The sequence below is a fragment of the Leuciscus leuciscus genome, assembly GCF_965113295.1.
Source record: "Leuciscus leuciscus genome assembly, chromosome: 3".
Lineage (NCBI taxonomy): Eukaryota > Metazoa > Chordata > Actinopteri > Cypriniformes > Leuciscidae > Leuciscus > Leuciscus leuciscus.
Window position 1 is genome coordinate 24,030,634 of NC_138727.1, and position 18,536 is coordinate 24,049,169.

Here is an 18,536-nt window from a genome sequence, read left to right on the forward strand (position 1 = left end):
AGTGTATCAAATACTTGTTCTCCCCACTGTATATATGTTTATATATATATATATATATATATATATATATACACACACACACACACACACACACATATATATATATATATATATATATATATATATATTAGGGCTGGGGGGATTAACGCGTTAATCTTTGCGATTAATTTGAAATGTTTAACGCGTTAAAAAAAAATAACGCAATTGACGCAGCACTTTTTTTTTTTGCCTCGTTTTAATGATTTCCTGTTGCGTCTGCTATTAAAAAGGCCGAAATATGCCGTCCCGCCCCTCCATGTTCGGCGGTCAGGTTTCATTCTCGGGCAGCTTTCATGAGCGGGTCTTTTCCGCTCGGTATGTGCGTCGCGCTCTGTGCTCCGCGCGCACGAGTGTGTGTGTGTGAGTGTGTGTGTGTGAGTGTGTGTGTGAGTGTGTGTGTGTGTGTGTGTGTGTGTGTGTGTGTGTGTGTGTGTGTGTGTGTGTGTGTGTGTGTGTGTGTGTGTGTGTGTGTGTGTGTGTGTGTGTGTGTGTGTGTGTGTCGGTCGGTCGGCGCGCTCTGTGCTCCGCGCGCGCGCGCGTGTGTGTGTGTGTGCGTGTGTGTGTGTGTGTGCGTGCGTGTGTGTGTGTGTGTGTGTGTGTGTGTGTGTGTGTGTGTGTGTGTCGGCTCGCTCTGTCGTTAATGGCCCAGCAGCGGCGAGCTCTCCGTTCCGTGTGTGTGTGTGTGTGTGTGTGTGTGTGTGTGTGTGTCGGCGGCTCTGTCGTTAACGGCCCAAAGGCTTCAATCATGTACTAAGCACTGGAAAAGTAAAGTCCACTCAAGTAACGAGAAATTTCTCTGTTGACTTCTGTTTGCTGAGCTGGTATAGCCATGCTGGGCAACAATGGTAAAATGACCTGCTCTGATCACATGCTCTGGTAATAATAGCTTTGTAGGACTATATTTTGTTTTAATAATTAATAAAATAATAATAATAATAATAATAATCTGTTAAATTGATTATGTTGATTGATTATTGAAAAAGAATAATATATTGATATATTGATGTTTAATATTTTAATATAGGGCTATTTTCTGTTCCCTTTTTTTCCTGTGTTGTTTAATTAGGTGATTCTAAGTTTAAATATTGATGATTACAAGCTTGGGGGAAGCGCAATTAATTGCAATTAATTACAGAAATTGTGCAATTAATTAGTTCATTTTTTTTAATCGATTCCCAGCCCTAATATATATATATATTGTAACCGCACTGGGTAGTACATTAAAATTAAAATGAGCTCAAATGATCTACAGGGAATTTTAATTATTCATCATGAATATGATTAATATATTGCATATTACAGTTACATTAAATTATCGAAGTTGAACATAGATCGATTGTATCGAAGTTGAACATAGATCGATTGTATATGAATAATCAATTACAACGAATTATAATTCCTCATTCATATATGAATAGCCTTTATTTCAGATCGATTTATGTGAGATAACCCTAAATGGAAATTAACGTAATTATCAAACAGTTGTCTGTCCAGCAAAACGGCCGTAAGATTAACTTATCAACTTCTCGATAAAGTTATCACTTCTTATAATTTCGGGAAGAATAGTTTCTGGCCATTGAAACAACTCTCCTGTCCTTATAAAATTTAGGTTACTGAAATCGTAACAAGATAAAGCATGTAGCTTAAGATCGAAACATCTCATGGACTATTGGTTATATGAGCATTTAAAACAGAGACAATCAGGAATATATGGAATTTAATAGTTGAACTAATGAATACATAACTACGATTTACACAGAGTAAATATGCGCATAACAAAACAAACAGTAAAACAATATAAGACAAACAGATAACAGATGAGAGAGAGAGAGGAATGAACGAGAGAAAGTGAAACTAAAAGTCAGGATGAGAGAGAGAGAGAGAGAGACCACCGAGATGATCGAAGCAAGGCAAAATTCACAGACCAGGTAACCTTGAGAGACACAACAAGAAATCAGATCACCTTAGTGGTGCAGGCAATCTTAAACATGTTAAAAGCTCGAGGGCTTATACTTGCATATAGTCTTTTGTGTTGCTGAGGCAAGAAGACGCGTGGGTCTTTGGAGCAGTGCGTTCTTTCGTGTCTTCCGGTGCGAGCAGACTCGCGCGAAGTTTTAAAGGTTCACTGAACGTGGAGTTACCAAATAAGTGATTCAGAGTTCATCTCCCTTGTGGAGGGAGAGGCGAATATGAAAATAAAAACTTAGTAAAGAAAAGAAAACGGAGATGAGAGAAATTCTCTCAGACGAAGCGCTCGTGCGTGTGTCCTGAAGGAAGAGGAACGCGGTCGCGAGGATTTCAAAAGAGTATTTTTCTTTGAGTTGAAGTTGCCGGCTACGTTCGCTTCGCTGAACGTAGGGAGAGTTCCGAAGACGAGAATAAAGAAAAGACTTGAAGAAAAAGAAAAGAGAAACGGAGAACGCTCCCTAAATGGGAGCCATGGGTCTTCTCACTGAAGTGGGTTCGTCCAAAGGGGAAAGAGAATGAGGAGGCCTCTGTGTCAGTCTCTAATGGAGAGGATCGGTTCACGCCTGCTTCGCGTACGGGAACCAATCATCTTAGAGTGTTTCGAGCGGGAAAGTCTCTTCTTTGTCTTGTCAGGAGAACTTATTTGCATGTTTTATGATGGTATAAAATTTCATCATTTCTACCCAGAAAGATTGTACACACAGAACAATACATTTTACTGTAATATCATATGTATGACTGGTTCAGTCAAAACAAGACAGCCACACAGATACCAAGAAAGGCAGGTAAAAGTAGAAGAACATAAATGTACATTCATATGCAGAATTACACACATTTAAAGTTTGATTAACACACAATAAAATTGCCAGTACTTCCAGTATGGCAGGTGAAGACCTAGCACAAAAAGGAATACATTTAAAACAGTTCGAGGTACTTTCTCTGCAAAGTTCCATGAATGGTGTTTGTGTGTTTGTGTGTGTTTATGTGTGTGTGTTGGAATGTGTGGGATGTGTGGGATGACTCCTCAGTCTCCCGGGGGTGTTGTAAAGCGTTATCCTATAGCAAGGGGGGTCAGATTACAAGACCATGTTCCTATTTGAGAACATTACTTAGGAGAAACACTCCCAAGTTACAAGTTACAAATCAGAAAATCATAACCATCACATTACAGGCTAACCAGTTATGCAACGCACAAACCTATCAAATACCTATCAATACACTTAGTAATGACTCATATGATGAGTGTAAAGAAACGTTTGTGTGTGTGTGTGTGTGTGTGTGTGTGTGTGTGTGTGTGTGTGTGTGTGTGTGTGTGTGTGTGTGTGTGTGTGTGTGTGTGTGTGTGTCACATAGAAAGTTTTGTTATCTCTTTGGTGCAGAGAGGAAGGGGGTTTGGAATGCAGAACTTTGCAAAGCTAAGGGAATGTGGTGTTGTGTTGTTCTGGTTATCCTCCAAGGGGCAATAAAGTGTCGCAAAAGACCATTTGTTGCCGACTAGCTGGAGCCGACGTGTGATTTGTATTTGGGGGTTCAGAGGGGTTCGGAATGTGCATTTGTGTTTAGATTCAACGAGCCATGATTCATTGATTCTGAACCAATGAATGAATCAATGATCTGCTCATCCGCTACAGTCCCCCTTTCCGTAGGATGAAGTCCTTGTGTGGACATCATCGGACGGCAATCATCACAATGAGCAGATGGCAGGTGAATCATGATGGTCGGGTAGCAGGTGGATCATGATGGTAGGATGACAGGTGCATCATGATGGTCGTGTAGCAGGTGGATCATGATGGTGGGATGACAGGTGTTTCTTGGAGCTGAGGATTCAGCTCGATGAGGTTAGGTGTGGTCTCTGCCTTGGCACCCCCTCTCCGGGGATTCCGTCTGAAACCTCCAGACACAGCTTTCGTGAGCTTGGCTGGATCGCATCCCGTTGAGTCTTCTGTACAGAATGGAGGCCAAACCTAGTGTTGGGGTGTGGCTGATTACCTGTAGAAATGCACAGCGCAATGTCGGCGGCGGTCCAGGCTTGGACCGCAGATGAAGTGTTCAGTACGGGCAGTCGAGATCGTGCTCGGAGGGCTGTGTGGACAGGAGCAATGTCCATGAGTTGGGACCCCCTTTCCTCAATCCAGAGTTCCAGTTCTGGATCTAAGGTGAAGTTGTAGTTCTTGGAGGATGGGAGTTCCAGTGCTGTCTGGTACTCTTTGCTCGGAAGAGGGTACAATGCCAGGTCATCAAGGTGTAGGATTGCACCTTTCGGTACTTGAATCGACATACTCTGGTTGAGCATGTTTGCACGGCTGGTTGTGTCATGCTGGTCGTAAGTGAGAGTGGCGGTACGCACAGGTGTGTTAACGAGCCACCTTTCACCTACAATCTCTGCTTGCGTCTCTGTGACTTGCGTGCGAAGCTTCGGCAGGGCAGAGATAATGAATGTCTTTGGTCAAAGTACGCATGTGCAGGTTTGGAGCTGAGTACAGTTGTGTGTCGCTGTCGCGGTAGGCCACCACGTCTGGAGTGCGTATATTGATGTGGGTGTTGCTCTCCCAAAACCTGACATTGACAATGTCTGTAAGTCTGTAGACTTGGCTTGACTCGCTGATGGGTAGATTTAGGAGAAAGCCCACTTCTCTCTGCTCGGGATCGACGTAGAGTGGGATGGCGCTACCCAGAGAGTAGGCCAGGTGTATTTGAAGAGTGTCGGTTGGCGTGGCAGTAGCGGTGGCCAGCACAGTTTGCACAAGGCTCAAGGGTACCATGTACAGCGGGATTATACCCGTGGCTAGGCTGTCATTGGAGGAGCTAACCTCCCACAGCATGTCTGTCGTTAGCGCTGTAATCAGCTGAGTCTGGGCAAAGTCATTCTGGAAGATAGTAAACAGCAGTTTCATGGAGTTCACCGTTTGGTTCAGTAGAACTCTGTGAGTGTTGAGAATGACCACCGTTCCTCTCAATGTCTTGCCGATGGTTTGCAAAGATGCACTCTGTGTGGTGAGTTGCTCTTTTAGCTGTGGAAGTATAGTCTGAATTTCAACCACATGCCGTTTCACAGTGGCTATGTTTACTGCATTGACACTTGGCATACCAATGTCGAACAGAGTTCTGGCGGCAGCGGCGGCTCCGAGCAAAGCTCCCAGGAACCGTTTGGAGCGGTGGTTCTGTCCACCTAACTCCACTCGTGTAACAGTCACTTTCTTTCGTTGACTAAACATGTGTTTGACATCGGCCTTAGCGTGAGTGAGGAAGTCCCTCTGTCCATTGGGCACCTGCCCAGATGTATTGGGCTACGGAGCTGGGGTAGTGTGCTCTGTAGACCGGGCAGGGCTGGATGAGTCGAACATGCACTTGCTGGGGGTAGGTCCTGCAGTCGGTGATCAGGAGTCTCAGTTGTTCTCTGGTTGGCTGACAGCACAGCATGGCGAACCACAGCAGCATCCTTGGCCCATGTTTTGCCACGTCTTGCTGCATGCCGTGCCGGCATGTCGCTTGCTTCAGTGTCTCATCAGTGGCTCTGGTGCTGTGGTTGGCAGCGCATGATGCGTCATGGAAATACATTGCCATTATCCCCCTTTTGTGCCGTGGCATTACAAGCTTTGGCGCTGTGATGTCAAGCGGTGCACAATTTAGAATGTTGTTCTGTGCACGCAGCATGTGCTTGGTGTCATGCAGTGGTCTGAGGCACTGGCTGTCAGTGAGTTTAGATGGCGTGCAAGGGTGGATAAGCAAAGTCTTTATGTAGGTGTCAGAAGCCTGCGTGTCCGCTATGTTGGAGTTTGTAAACAGCTGGGTCAGTGTAATCGGCTCTGAGTTAGGCAGTTTAGCTTGTAAAGTTCTTATGCTGTGTGTAATCACTTCAAACCTTAGGGTGGGTGGGTGGGTTGGAAGTGACCACAGCCTGTTGTTTAGTGTGCCAGGCTTGGCGAGGTCATAGTCTTTGGTGGGCTGTGGGAGTTCCCATGAACTCTGTGACCTGATAGTCTGGCTGTGACTGGAGGGGGTCAAGTTATCGTACTTGAGCCCAGACTTTGAGCTGTTTCAAGTCCAGTAACGGTTCAAAGCGATCTAGAAGGTCTCTGCCGATGAGGAACGGGTAAGTGTCCATTTTTTAGATGAACACGGGATGGATTAGACTCAAAGGACCAATTGTCAGGTGAATGTGAGCTACCTGTTCGAGCCGGATGTCATTTTGACTGTATGACTGCACGTTCAGTTCACATGTTCCGATGGAGCTTTCGGCCCACCCCCTTTTCGACCAGGTTGCCCAGGTACGTTGGCATCGGGGCAGGTGTGATCTTCGATGTGTGGTTGGGACCGGTCTCGTGTAGCTCGCTGCAGGTGCAGATAGCCAAAACAGCATTTTCTGGTACCTTGGGATTGTGTGTACCTGGTGTGAGGAAGTGTGCTGTCTCGTTCAGGGTGTGCAGCTGTCAGCTGTGGAGCTTTGGTGATGCTGTCACCTTGTGATGTGACAGTTAGCTCTGTGGTTTGTGGATGACGAGCAGTGTTCTGGGTGCTTGGTTCAGGTCTTATGATTAGACATGAGATGTCGGGCTCTTCCTTCTTGTCTTCCTTGCGCGTTTTCCAGTGTTGTGTCGAGAGTGGTTCCATTGCGGGCTGTCAGGGTTTGGTGTTCTGGACGATGGAGACCAGTTGTTTCTGGAACATCGTCTGGCTTTGCGGGACAGACGTGGGCTGTCATAGAATCTTTCAGAGGGTCCGCTTTTGTGCTTAGGGCAAGCACCATTGCGGTTATGCTGCCCTCTGCTGGCGTGGAAAGGTCTTGACTGTCTGTTAAAAAGGTCTGTGACTGTGGCCCTCTAGGGCCAGGTCCGAGCAGTGCTCAGAGACAGAGTAAATTGTGGGGTTTTCCACAGTCTTTTCAGAAATTGTCTTTTGCTTGGTGTAAGCTCTATGGGCTAAGTCTCTTAACTGTTGTGTAGACATGCTACGCGGACACGCTGAGAGTCTGATATGAAAACTCAAACTGTGATGAAGGTTTCGGAGGAAAAGAGTTTTAAAGTTGACATCCTGTTCCATACCTGGTTCGTTGTGTGATCCGAAGAAGGCTTTTCGTAGACGACTGTAGTAGGCTTGTGGGTTTTCAAGTCGGCCCTGTTTGAGGTTCATAGCGTTGATAAACCCTTCGTCTGATTCTGGATCAGCAAATTCATGAATCAAAGCTTGTCTTAGCTGTTGGTAGTCTGCTTTGACAGTCTCTGGTTGACGGTCTAGAAAACTACGCACATCACGACTGGACGTGATTCTTAACAGATACAAATTGTCCCATGCTTTCACGCTGGCGACAGTTTGCAAGTGAAAGTCAATGTCTTGTAAATAAGCATGAATGTCACGTTCTCCTGCAGGATCTGGATTGAACGTAGGGATGTTTCGGGCTAGCTTGTCAAGTTCTCGGGGGGGCGTGCCGTGGTTAGTGGCATGGGTTCTCTGGAAGGGTTCTCCCCCTTCCGTTGCTGACAGGTGGTGTTGGAAGCTGGCTGGTGATGTCTTGAGCCGTGGGCTTACATCTACCTTTTCAGCTCTGGGTTCTTGGCTGAAAGCATTGGAGTGGCGGGCCGGGAGAAACTCTGTGGTGTGTGTTTCTCCGTTCCAGCCACTCTGTAATCTGTAAAAATGTTTCAGTTCTGTGTGAACAGTGTCAAGTTCATCTTGGATCTCGTCTCTCTGCAGAGTAAGCTCGCCGATTTTAGCTCGGGACGCTTGCAAGTGTTTTTCGCAGGTCCTGGCTTTAGCGTAAGAAACTTTCAGTTCAGTCTCTGCTCTCTCTAGGAGAGCGTCACTTCGTTGGAGTTTTTCGTTAAGTTCTTTTCGGGCTTCTCTCTCCAACTGTTCTCTTTGGTCTGTGTCGAGGCGAAGATCTTGCAGGGCATTTTGAGGTCTTTCTACTTCTTTTTGGAGCTCTGGATCTGTGGCGTCCTCTTTTTCGCGCTGGTTCTGGGTCTCGAGGAGGAGCTGATCAAGGTGACTCTGGGTCCGGGCCTGGTCCTTCCGGGCCTCCTCCGCTTGAAGCTTTAGTGTTGCTGCTTGCTGCTCCAGGTCGATGTAGCTCCGTTCGCTGAGCCGTGCCTGGGCGACGAGAATGTGAGTTAAGTTCCGGAGGATCCTGGCGAGTTCTTTGTGGTTGTAGCTCTGGATCGGATCCTGTGCCATCAGTTCATCTAGCTCGGTGTCCAGTTGCTTTTGGTTCAGGTGCTGTAGGTTCTCGGCGTCCTTGGGCAGGAAGGGGGTCGTTATTGCTTTCAACCATGTCGAGAGCTTGCCCCAATGAACTGCTGGACTGTATGGGCGGGACATCTTGGCTCACTGTAGGTGAGAGAAACACAGCACACACACAAAGAGACCAATGCAAGTTCGTTCTACGGTTAACGAGCTATACTCATACGGGCTATGCCGTTTATGAGAATTTTGGGGCTAACTGAGGCAAACAGTTAGCTAGTTAGCGGAGCCAATTAACTTGGGTCGACTAAGGACCTGAACTAGAGCTTTGACAGGCAGTAGCCTAGCGGGTCACGTGATGACACCGGCTGCGTGGTTGTCACTCTATTATTTAGCTTCCTTGGTGGCTCTCACAGGTTACTGTCTCTAAGTGAAATGAAAGAAACAAATCACAACAGAACAAAGGATAGAAAAGATCAAAGTGAAACAAAACACTTGAAATTAGATAAAACAAATAGTAACACGGTATGTGTTAGGGAGAATAAGGAGGCCTAAGCCTGCTGCTAGGGTTTAACCCTCTGAGGTCTGAGCTGTTTTCTGGGCCTGGAGGTGTTCTGACATGCTCTGACATTTGTGTTTTTTTCTGTTACTAGTGACATTTTCATGGCTAAAGTCTAATTACACTGTATTCAGCACAAACTCTGCTACAATAATATATCAGCAGCATGTATGTAAAAGTTTGTAGTTTTGAGATAATAACATTTATGCGTGGTTTGTGAAAATACAAAAAAAAATTGTCACTGAAATAAGGCCATGAAACCCATACTGATTATTTCTTCACAAGACTTTTGAAAATTGTATGACGTAGCCTAGAATATTTGCTCCAAAACTATGTGAAAATCACCCTGACTGCTCATTCAGATAAGACAATATATTGATTTAAAATTTCTAAGACGTGTTTTGTGTGACAAAGCCATATTCGAAGAGGCGTGATCATCTCATGAATATGTAAGCTTTTAACACCTGAGAAAGACAAAGACACTCCCCTAACTGCCCTATTAGGAGCGATCAGGCCCTGTCATTCGGAGCAACCTTGCACAAAGAATGAGGAGATTTAAAAAAGCTTTTAGATTGTTTGGATTTATTTACAACACAACATAATCCAAAAATACACAACAAATGACAAAAGAGCACATTGAAAACAATGATCCAAAGACAGAAACCTTTGTGCCATTCCTAAAAACATTGTACATACCATTTCCAAGGTGTTTGATTTTCACTTTACCATGTTCATGTACAGAGACTCATGTGAATGTTGAAGTCAGCAGGACTCAGTTGCATCTGGTCCCTGAAAGAAAAGAAAAAAAGTGAACATACTGGTATCAAGAGAAACTAGGCCTGCACGATTTTGGGAATACATTTTAGATTTTTCTGGTTAAAATTGCTTTTTAAAATTCACAGAATACACACACACACACACACACACACACACACACACACACACACACACACACACACACACACACACACACACACACACACACACACACACACACACACACAAATGTTTCCAACAATATATAATATAAAGAACACCATATTTGTTGTGCCTTGTAGGCATAAGCTATGTGCAGTACTGCATAAAATAATTTTATTTTACAAAGCAGCCTATAAATCTTCCAAAAGATTTCAGTAACAATGCTAGAGAAAAATATATTGATTATCTTATGTTACTTCAAATGTTTCCATTCGTTATGATGATATGAAATGAGATAATAGTAAAAACATAAAGCCTAATGTTTGGTGCATTTTTCCTTTCAAACGCAATCGCGCTCCAAAATATGATACATTAAAACCCACAGCGCGCTCCAAAATATGATACTCAAACCCACAGCGCGCTCCAAAATATGATACATTCAAACGCCATCGCGCTCCAAAATATTAAACATTATGGTTATACATATCTATGTTTGAGCAGATATCCACAAACAGTATTTAACAGTAAACACGGGTCTAAATAGTATAATATTCACCATATATCTAGCAACAGTTCAACTGCAATGTGAAGTTTATGCAACAATACCATAAACTAATAAGTAAGAATTTCTTACCTTACATCTTCAAATCGCGTTCTTCTTCTTCTGATGTAAATCCAATGTAAGCTCACAGCGCGTCTTCCAAACTCGACGAAAAGCAGAGACTTGTGAAGTGTTTTGGTGTTTTGTGTTTGAGGTAACGAGGGCGTTCGCGTTCCATGTGGAGATTTGCATGTGAATCTCTTTTGCGCGAGTGGGCGTGGCCGAATTAAAAGTAATTAGCAAGCGTTTGAGATACTGGACATCCTGTTGGTTTTATACAAATTACTTAAACAGAGAATATTTGTTTTCAGTTTGAATCCGATCATTTAAAAGTACACACTTAAATGTGTATAAAGGTGTATGGCTCATAAATGTGTGAGAAGGATTCGCTGAGTTTTGTTTCAGTTTATAGACGTGCTCAAGAAAAAAAAGTTCACCGCGACGGAGAGGCAGAACGCACACCCTGTTTATTTTCTTTATTTTACAAAAGCACAATGTTTTGATTTGATTGTAAGTGGACACATACAAAAGTAGAAATATCACAGATTCTTTTTTTATATTTCTTTTTTCTGTATAACCATAAATGACGGAGTAATTTAAGTTTATTGTACTACAATGTGAAGAAAATCCAGCAAAACACGGGGCGCGTTTTCCGACCTCAGAGGGTTAAGATAGGGCCAACAGGTGAGTGGGGGCTATCGGGGTAGAAAACCTAGGCAGATGGTGTGGCTTAGAGAGAAGAGATGGGCCAAACACTTAAAATATCCGGGAGATATAGTATTCTGTGGCTTATAGTAAGTGGAATGGGTTTTACTCAATTTAGTTTTACCTGCGGTGAATTGAGGCCACTCCGACGGTTCCCAACACTTGACCGCAGTGTTCTCGGGCAACTTCGTTTTCTCCCTGTACCTCGCTGCACCCTCTCAAACAACTTGTGACTTTAAAGCACAACCTGGCAACACCAAGGTGTCCCCAGCCAGACAATACGGCAAAATTGGGTTTTAGCCCGGAACTCTCCTCTGAGAGTCTGAGGAGTGGCCCCAGCAGGCCTCAGTTCGGGTTTATTGTCCCAAAATTGCTTTGTGTGTGTCGGCTGGCGTGGTTGACCTTTGGGGTGCCAAATTGCTGATGTCACAGTTGCGTGCCGCAACGATGGTACGGGATTCGGAAGTGTCCGAAACTCACGCACGGCCAGCGTCAGTAACGCCGGTCGGGCCACCTCGCTTGCGGGGAACCCAATCAGAGATTGCTGCAACTCACCACAGTGCTCTGGTGACTGCCACCTATAAATACACAAAGGATAAACAAGTGAACTTAACGTGGATTAAGGCTTGCTTGTTTAAACCAAATGGATGAATTATTTATGTAGCAATAAGAGTCAAAGGTTTTACTAAATAATAATAAACGAAAGGGGATTCGATAATGTTGGTAATTATCAAAATAACCTTAACCCAAAAGAGAGAAGAAAAAGAATCAAAATCAAAGTAGAAAGAGACAGGATGAAAACACGGGAGAAGAAGCAGGCCGCAGTAGCGGGTTTGCGCCACAAGGAGGTGTGCTCTTTCAGTCGTGGTCCACCTGATTGTACAGACAACTTAATTCAAATTCAAACAATTTAAAAATTGCATGTAAGAAGAATTAAAAGGAAACTCAGAATGACATCCTATAATAATCCAGATACACTAAATTATACTAATAAGTACTAATTATAAAATAATCAGGAGGGAAAGACGATGTACACTTCAAAAGAGTGAAAGAAGGAAAAAGTGATGCCGACTTAGTATACACAAGGCCACACGGTGGCGCTGTTTCCTCCAAGTGAATATCAGTGGCTAACAGACAAACACAATCTAAATTTAAATTCAAAACTGGTTTGAACTCAAATTTAAATAAGCATGTAGGGGAATTGAAAAATCAGGATCATATTTTATAATATTTAACGATAACAGTAAAGTATCATCGACAACTATAAAATAATCAAAAGAGAAAAGTAGAAATAGACAATTCAAAGCCGAATTGAAAAAAGAGACAAGGAGAGTTGAGTGAGCCGACTTAGAAGGCGGCGGCCACTAGGTGGTGGACTTCTAAGTGGGCTCTCTATAGCTGTGCTGGGATTTAGTTTAAGTTTTAATTCAAATCTTGTTTTTGAACCAAACTCAAAGTAAATGTACCAGTCAGTCAAAAGCAGAAAAATTTTGTCTAACATGAAATAATATTTGCACAAGCCAAGCTGTAAATGCGAATAATTATTTAGAGTTTAGACATTAATTCACCGGGAAATGAATTCAGCAGTAAGAGAGCATTATCTGAAACGGCCACGAGATGGCGTAATTGCGCTCATGCAGGCTGAAGTCAGAAGGCGGGGCGTAATTGGAGATTGCAAAACACTTAAAGGACGCCCTCTGGTGTTTAGTCAGCGGAATTACAACCAATTTTCAATGTGATTCAAAGCTAAAAGCTTTTCAGCTCGCGTCACGCGCTGATTTTCTGCATCAAATCACAAATAGACAAACAGGCAAAGGTTGGACCTTTGCGGTGCTATATTGCACAAGAGCGTGTGGCAGGATTTCTTCGCTGCAAAAACACGCAAATGTGAAACAACAGGAATTTTCGTCTGTTGTAGGCTCCCATATACACTTAGCAAAATAGCACTTATGATTTAAATGTATTGGTTATCAATTGATTAGCTAAGTCAATGTTAACCAGGAGTTTACCGTTTTGTTGAATATCACTGGATTAACCACGAATTCAATAACGACATTTGCATGCAAGGCCTATATGTTTAGAAGGAATCTCGCTTAAAAACATATTTATTAATACCGGTATACGCACGTGAGAATTCTTCGTTCACAGCGATTTAAAACAAATATTAGAAATGTATCAACTGCAGAGATATTTCTTCATCTCTTAACAGGACATTTGTAATATTAAATACTGCAGTGTACTTAGCGTTTAACAGTGCTAAAATTGTCTAGGCATATTTTAGCAACTTGTTAAAATGTAAAGTTACTGACTTCGGCTTTTTGCCTCATTCAGTTAGGAGTGAGTTCGCGTTTTTGCGACTTATCTCACGATTTCATAATTTCATAACGCACAAAAATTATTAATAACCATATAAACAGATTGAAACTGAATTGCTCATAAAACAATAGTTTGAAATGCCTGCATTCTCCACCATTAACTGTAACCGCACTGGGTAGTACATTAAAATTAGCTCAAATGATCTACAGGGAATTTTAATAATTAATCATGAATATGATTAATATATTGCATATTACAGTTACATTAAATTATCGAAGTTGAACATAGATCGATTGTATATGAATAATCAATTACAACGAATTATAATTCCTCATTCATATATCAATAGTCTTTATTTCAGATCGATTTATGTGAGATAACCCTAAATGGAAATTAACATAATTATCAAACAGTTGTCTGTCCAGCAAAACGGCCGTAAGATTAACTTATCAACTTCTCGATAAAGTTATCACTTCTTATAATTTCAGGAAGAATAGTTTCTGGCCATTGAAACAACTCTCCTGTCCTTATAAAATTTAGGTTACTGAAATCGTAACAAGATAAAGCATGTAGCTTAAGATCGAAACATCTCATGGACTATTGGTTATATGAGCATTTAAAACAGAGACAATCAGGAATATATGGAATTTAATAGTTGAACTAATGAATACATAACTACGATTTACACAGAGTAAATATGCGCATAACAAAACAAACAGTAAAACAATATAAGACAAACGGATAACAGATGAGAGAGAGAGAGGAATGAACGAGAGAAAGTGAAACTAAAAGTCAGGATGAGAGAGAGAGAGAGAGACCACCGAGATGATCGAAGCATGGCAAAATTCACAGACCAGGTAACCTTGAGAGAGACAACAAGAAATCAGATCACCTTAGTGGTGCAGGCAATCTTAAACACATTAAAAGCTCGAGGGCTTATACTTGCATATAGTCTTTTGTGTTGCTGAGGCAAGAAGACGCGTGGGTCTTTGGAGCAGTGCTTTCTTTCGTGTCTTCCGGTGCGAGCAGACTCGCGCGAAGTTTTAAAGGTTCACTGAACGTGGAGTTACCAAATAAGTGATTCAGAGTTCATCTCCCTTGTGGAGGGAGAGGCGAATATGAAAATAAAAACTTAGTAAAGAAAAGAAAAGAAAACGGAGATGAGAGAAATTCTCTCAGACGAAGCGCTCGTGCGTGTGTCCTGAAGGAAGAGGAACGCGGTCGCGAGGATTTCAAAAGAGTCTTTTTCTTTGAGTTGAAGTTGCCGGCTAACACACAATAAAATTGTCAGTACTTCCAGTATGGCAGGTGAAGACCTAGCACAAAAAGGAATACATTTAAAACATTTAGAGGTACTTTTCTCTGCAAAGTTCCATGAATGGTGTTTGTGTGTGTTAATGTGTGTGTGTTAATGTGTGTGTGTTGGAATGTGTGGGATGTGTGGGATGACTCCTCAGTCTCCCGGGGGTGTTGTAAAGCGTTATCCTATAGCAAGGGGGGTCAGATTACAAGACCATGTTCCTATTTGAGAACATTACTTAGGAGAAACACTCCCAAGTTACAAATCAGAAAATCATAACCATCACATAACAGGCTAACCAGTTATGCAACACACAAACCTATCAAATACATCTTAGTAATGACTGATATGATGAGTGTAAAGAAGTGTGTGTGTGTGTGTGTGTGTGTGTGTGTGTGTGTGTGTGTGTGTGTGTGTGTGTGTGTGTGTGTGTGTGTGTGTCTCACATAGAAAGTTTCGTTATCTCTTTGGTGCAGAGAGGAAGGGGGTTTGGAATGCAGAACTTTGCAAAGCTAAGGGAATGTGGTGTCGTGTTGTTCTGGTTATCCTCCAAGGGGCAATAAAGTGTCGCAAAAGACCATTTGTTGCCGACTAGCTGGAGCCGACGTGTGATTTGTATATGGGGGTTCAGAGTGTGAAAGCAAGAAGGAATGTGCATTTGTGTTTAGATTCAACGAGCCATGATTCATTAATTCTGAACCAATGAATGAATCAATGATCTGCTCATCCGCTACAATATATACAGTATATATATATAGTCTTTTATTATCAGTTTCTCAGCATGAGAATGTCCAAATGTAATTTATATTTTCAAAAATTGTAAAAAGTGTTCTATCAATTGATACATACCTTTGGACTACTCTACTTGCTATAGATTTGGAGTTATGAGTCTTTACTTTTGTGTATGTCACTTAGAAAACAACAAATTTATTAATTCCTTCCAAGTGTCAAGGACTGAACAAAAAGGCTATATTGGTTCCGAATGCTGTAACTTTTGATTACTTTATGCTATCACCACAGTTTTGGAGTTATGAGTCTTTACTTTTTGTGTGTCACTCAGAAAAAACAACTCTAAAAATGCCTTCAGTGCATAAGGGGTTAAATTATTAACAACAATTAATCGATCATTGATTAATCAATAGTATCCCTAACTGGAATGTTTCCAAAGCAGGAAAATACAATTTGTTATCTGTCAAAATGATAGACAGACCAGTTTTTGAAAATGCTTTTTGTTCAAAACTTTAAACAAGTTATTGGCTGTAACTGATTGTTTACAGTTTAAAGGAAGTTACTCCCATAATTTGTGCAAAAGCATCATGGGCTGGTTTTGTGACAGTGTTTTTTGTGTTGTTTTTTTTTTTTACCACCGGGTGGTAATACATTTTGTAATATAAAAATAAAATAAAAAATAAGGCTTAAACATCCATTTCGTAACAAACGTGTGTGTTGTGTTTAGCACTTTTGTCAGTGAAACGCACTATAGGCTGTAAAACACTGAAATAAATGTCAGTAAATAATGTTAATCTAAATAATCCGTCCCTCGGATGAGATGTTAAACCGAGGTCCTGACTCTCTGTGGTCATTAAAAATCCCAGGATGTCCTTCGAAAACTGTAGGAGTGTAACCCCGGCATCTTAGCCAAATCTGCCCCTTGGCCTCTGTCCATCATGGCCTCCTAATCATCCCCATATACTGATTGGCTTCATCACTGTCTCCTCTCCACCAATAAGCTGGTGTGTGGTGGGCGTTCTGGCGCAATATGGCTGCCGTCGCATCATCCAGGTGGATGCTGCACATTGGTGGTGGTTGAGGAGATTCCCCCTTCCATGTAAAGCGCTTTGAGTACCTAGAAAAGCGCTATATAAATGTAACGAATTATTAATATAAGTTAATAAGTTAGTAAGTTAAATATAAAAAATAAAATGAAAAACATTCATTAGATTTCCCCACAAAGATAAATGTGTTGTCATATATACTAGGGGTGTGAACCGACACTGGTCTCACGGTTCGGTTCGATTATGATTATTATGTCATCGATCCGGTTCAATTCGATATCACGATGCACCGCATCCTCAATTTTAAATTTTACTTCAAAAGTGATGTGTGCGCGCATGTGCTCGCCTGTTCGGGAAGTTGCAGTGACAGAAACAGTGACATTCCAGTTTAAGTTTCAAGGGATTAAAGCTTGTTTATGACACTAAGAAAAGGAAAATCTGTCAAATAAATTTTGTTTTAAAGAAATGTTCATTTAAAAGCAGCGCTGATTAATCAGTGTATTATGTTACCATTAAAGATGCGCGCATCAACCGTCGCCGAGTCCACTGTTGAAAGTGATGATCATCCATTTATAATCACGCGTAACAACACAGAATAATTGTAATTTGACCATCGGGTGCGGATACTGAAATCAGAGAAAGTTATTGGGGCGGGTGGGTGATTTGTTTTTGGCTGCGGATTCGGGTGACGGAGCTCATCCACTTACTCTAAAGCAGTCAGACTCTGCCGGGCGATAACAGCTCGGGGTGAAAACGGCTAACGTGGTTTATCAAGTTAGTGGTATTACCTCCTGCATATTCTATTTGTGCGTGACATGAGCGCACACAGCGCGTGTCTTCTGCAGGTCGTGCTTACCACGTTGTTCATAAAAGCCGAAATGTGCCCAGATGTTGGCTTTTAAAGTAGTTGGAGCATTTTTAATTTTCTCTCACTCGCGTCTCACCTCCCTCTGCCATTGTATGCTACCGCAACAAAGCACGTACGCGACAAATGACGTAAGAAAAGCGTCAGTACATTATAACCGGTTATGGTCTATTACTGAACCGATACCGAATCGTCCTCGTCTGCATCGCGATGCATCGTAGAAACGATTAATTTTGACACCCCTAATATATACCGCTCTGCACTTTGACAGGGATGTGGGAGATGAGCAGGACAGAGACCATCTCATCTAATGTCTTCTCCCGATGTTCCAAAGCAACTTCTTGTAAAAGGTCTGAAGGTGAAATTTTATCTTCGCAGGCGCAAAAGACATTAAGGCTATGTTTGATGTTGCGCTGCCAGAGAAAGCCAAGCTAAATTACCAGTGTGTAAAGTGCGCTTGACAAATAAACTTGACGTGCCTTACCAATTCTGACATGCATGACAAATGTGTTAAATAGAATTTGACGTGCAAGTAAAAAGGTTTTTACTACAGTGTTTTTCTACTTTACCACAGTAACGGATGCAAATATAGTAATTAAAATTAAACGAAAGGAAGAAATTTTTATATTCCCCTGCAAAAATGGGTAAAACATGAGTGAAGATTTGAGAAAAGAAACGAGATTCCATGTCCAGTGTAATATTGTTAAATTTGTGGAAAATCGAGTGAAAATAAAGAAATACAAGGCTAGCAGACGGCTGAAATATATGGGCTTGTGTACCTTTCTCATTTGGCATGAATTTAAATGTTTCCATGGTTCTGATGTAACATTTAATTGCTAACATATTATTTATTTTTTAAGCAAAGCTTTGTGCTTTACTCGCTGAAATATTCACATTTTGGTGTACCAGATGGTCGATCTGAGCATGTGCAGTTTAACTGAATTTGATTTATATATGCTTAGGCATGAAGAAGAGAGACGTAGACGTGAGGAAGATATGATGCGTCATAGAGAGCACCTTGACATGAGACGCCAACCAGATGGATTCAAGCCCAGTTTCATGGAGAGTGTGAGTACAGGCAAAATGCTTCACTTTCATTCTGATGTTGTATTTCTTTTAGCAGGGCTCCAGACTGTGACTAAAATGGTCACAACAATGTTCCCTCTTTTTTTTCTTGATTTTCTTTATTGGGTGGACATTAAAAATGCAGTTAATTCAGAAGTTACTAAATGAAGAACATTTTAGGTTACCTGAGAAAACATTTTTAACCTGTTCCATGTGCATGTGTGATGTGTACCAGTCTCTACCAGAAC

General features: G+C 41.9%; 1 protein-coding gene across 2 annotated transcripts in view; it reads left to right on the plus strand.

Annotated features, from left to right (window-relative positions):
• Window positions 1–18,536, plus strand: part of pspc1 (paraspeckle component 1) — a 189,374-nt gene that overhangs the window by 113,212 nt on the left and 57,626 nt on the right. For both annotated transcript variants that reach the window (XM_082165389.1, XM_082165388.1), the window contains exon 6: window positions 18,186–18,291. In XM_082165389.1, coding sequence (XP_082021515.1) covers window positions 18,186–18,291 — 106 coding nt within the window. The remainder of the gene's footprint in view (window positions 1–18,185; window positions 18,292–18,536) is intronic.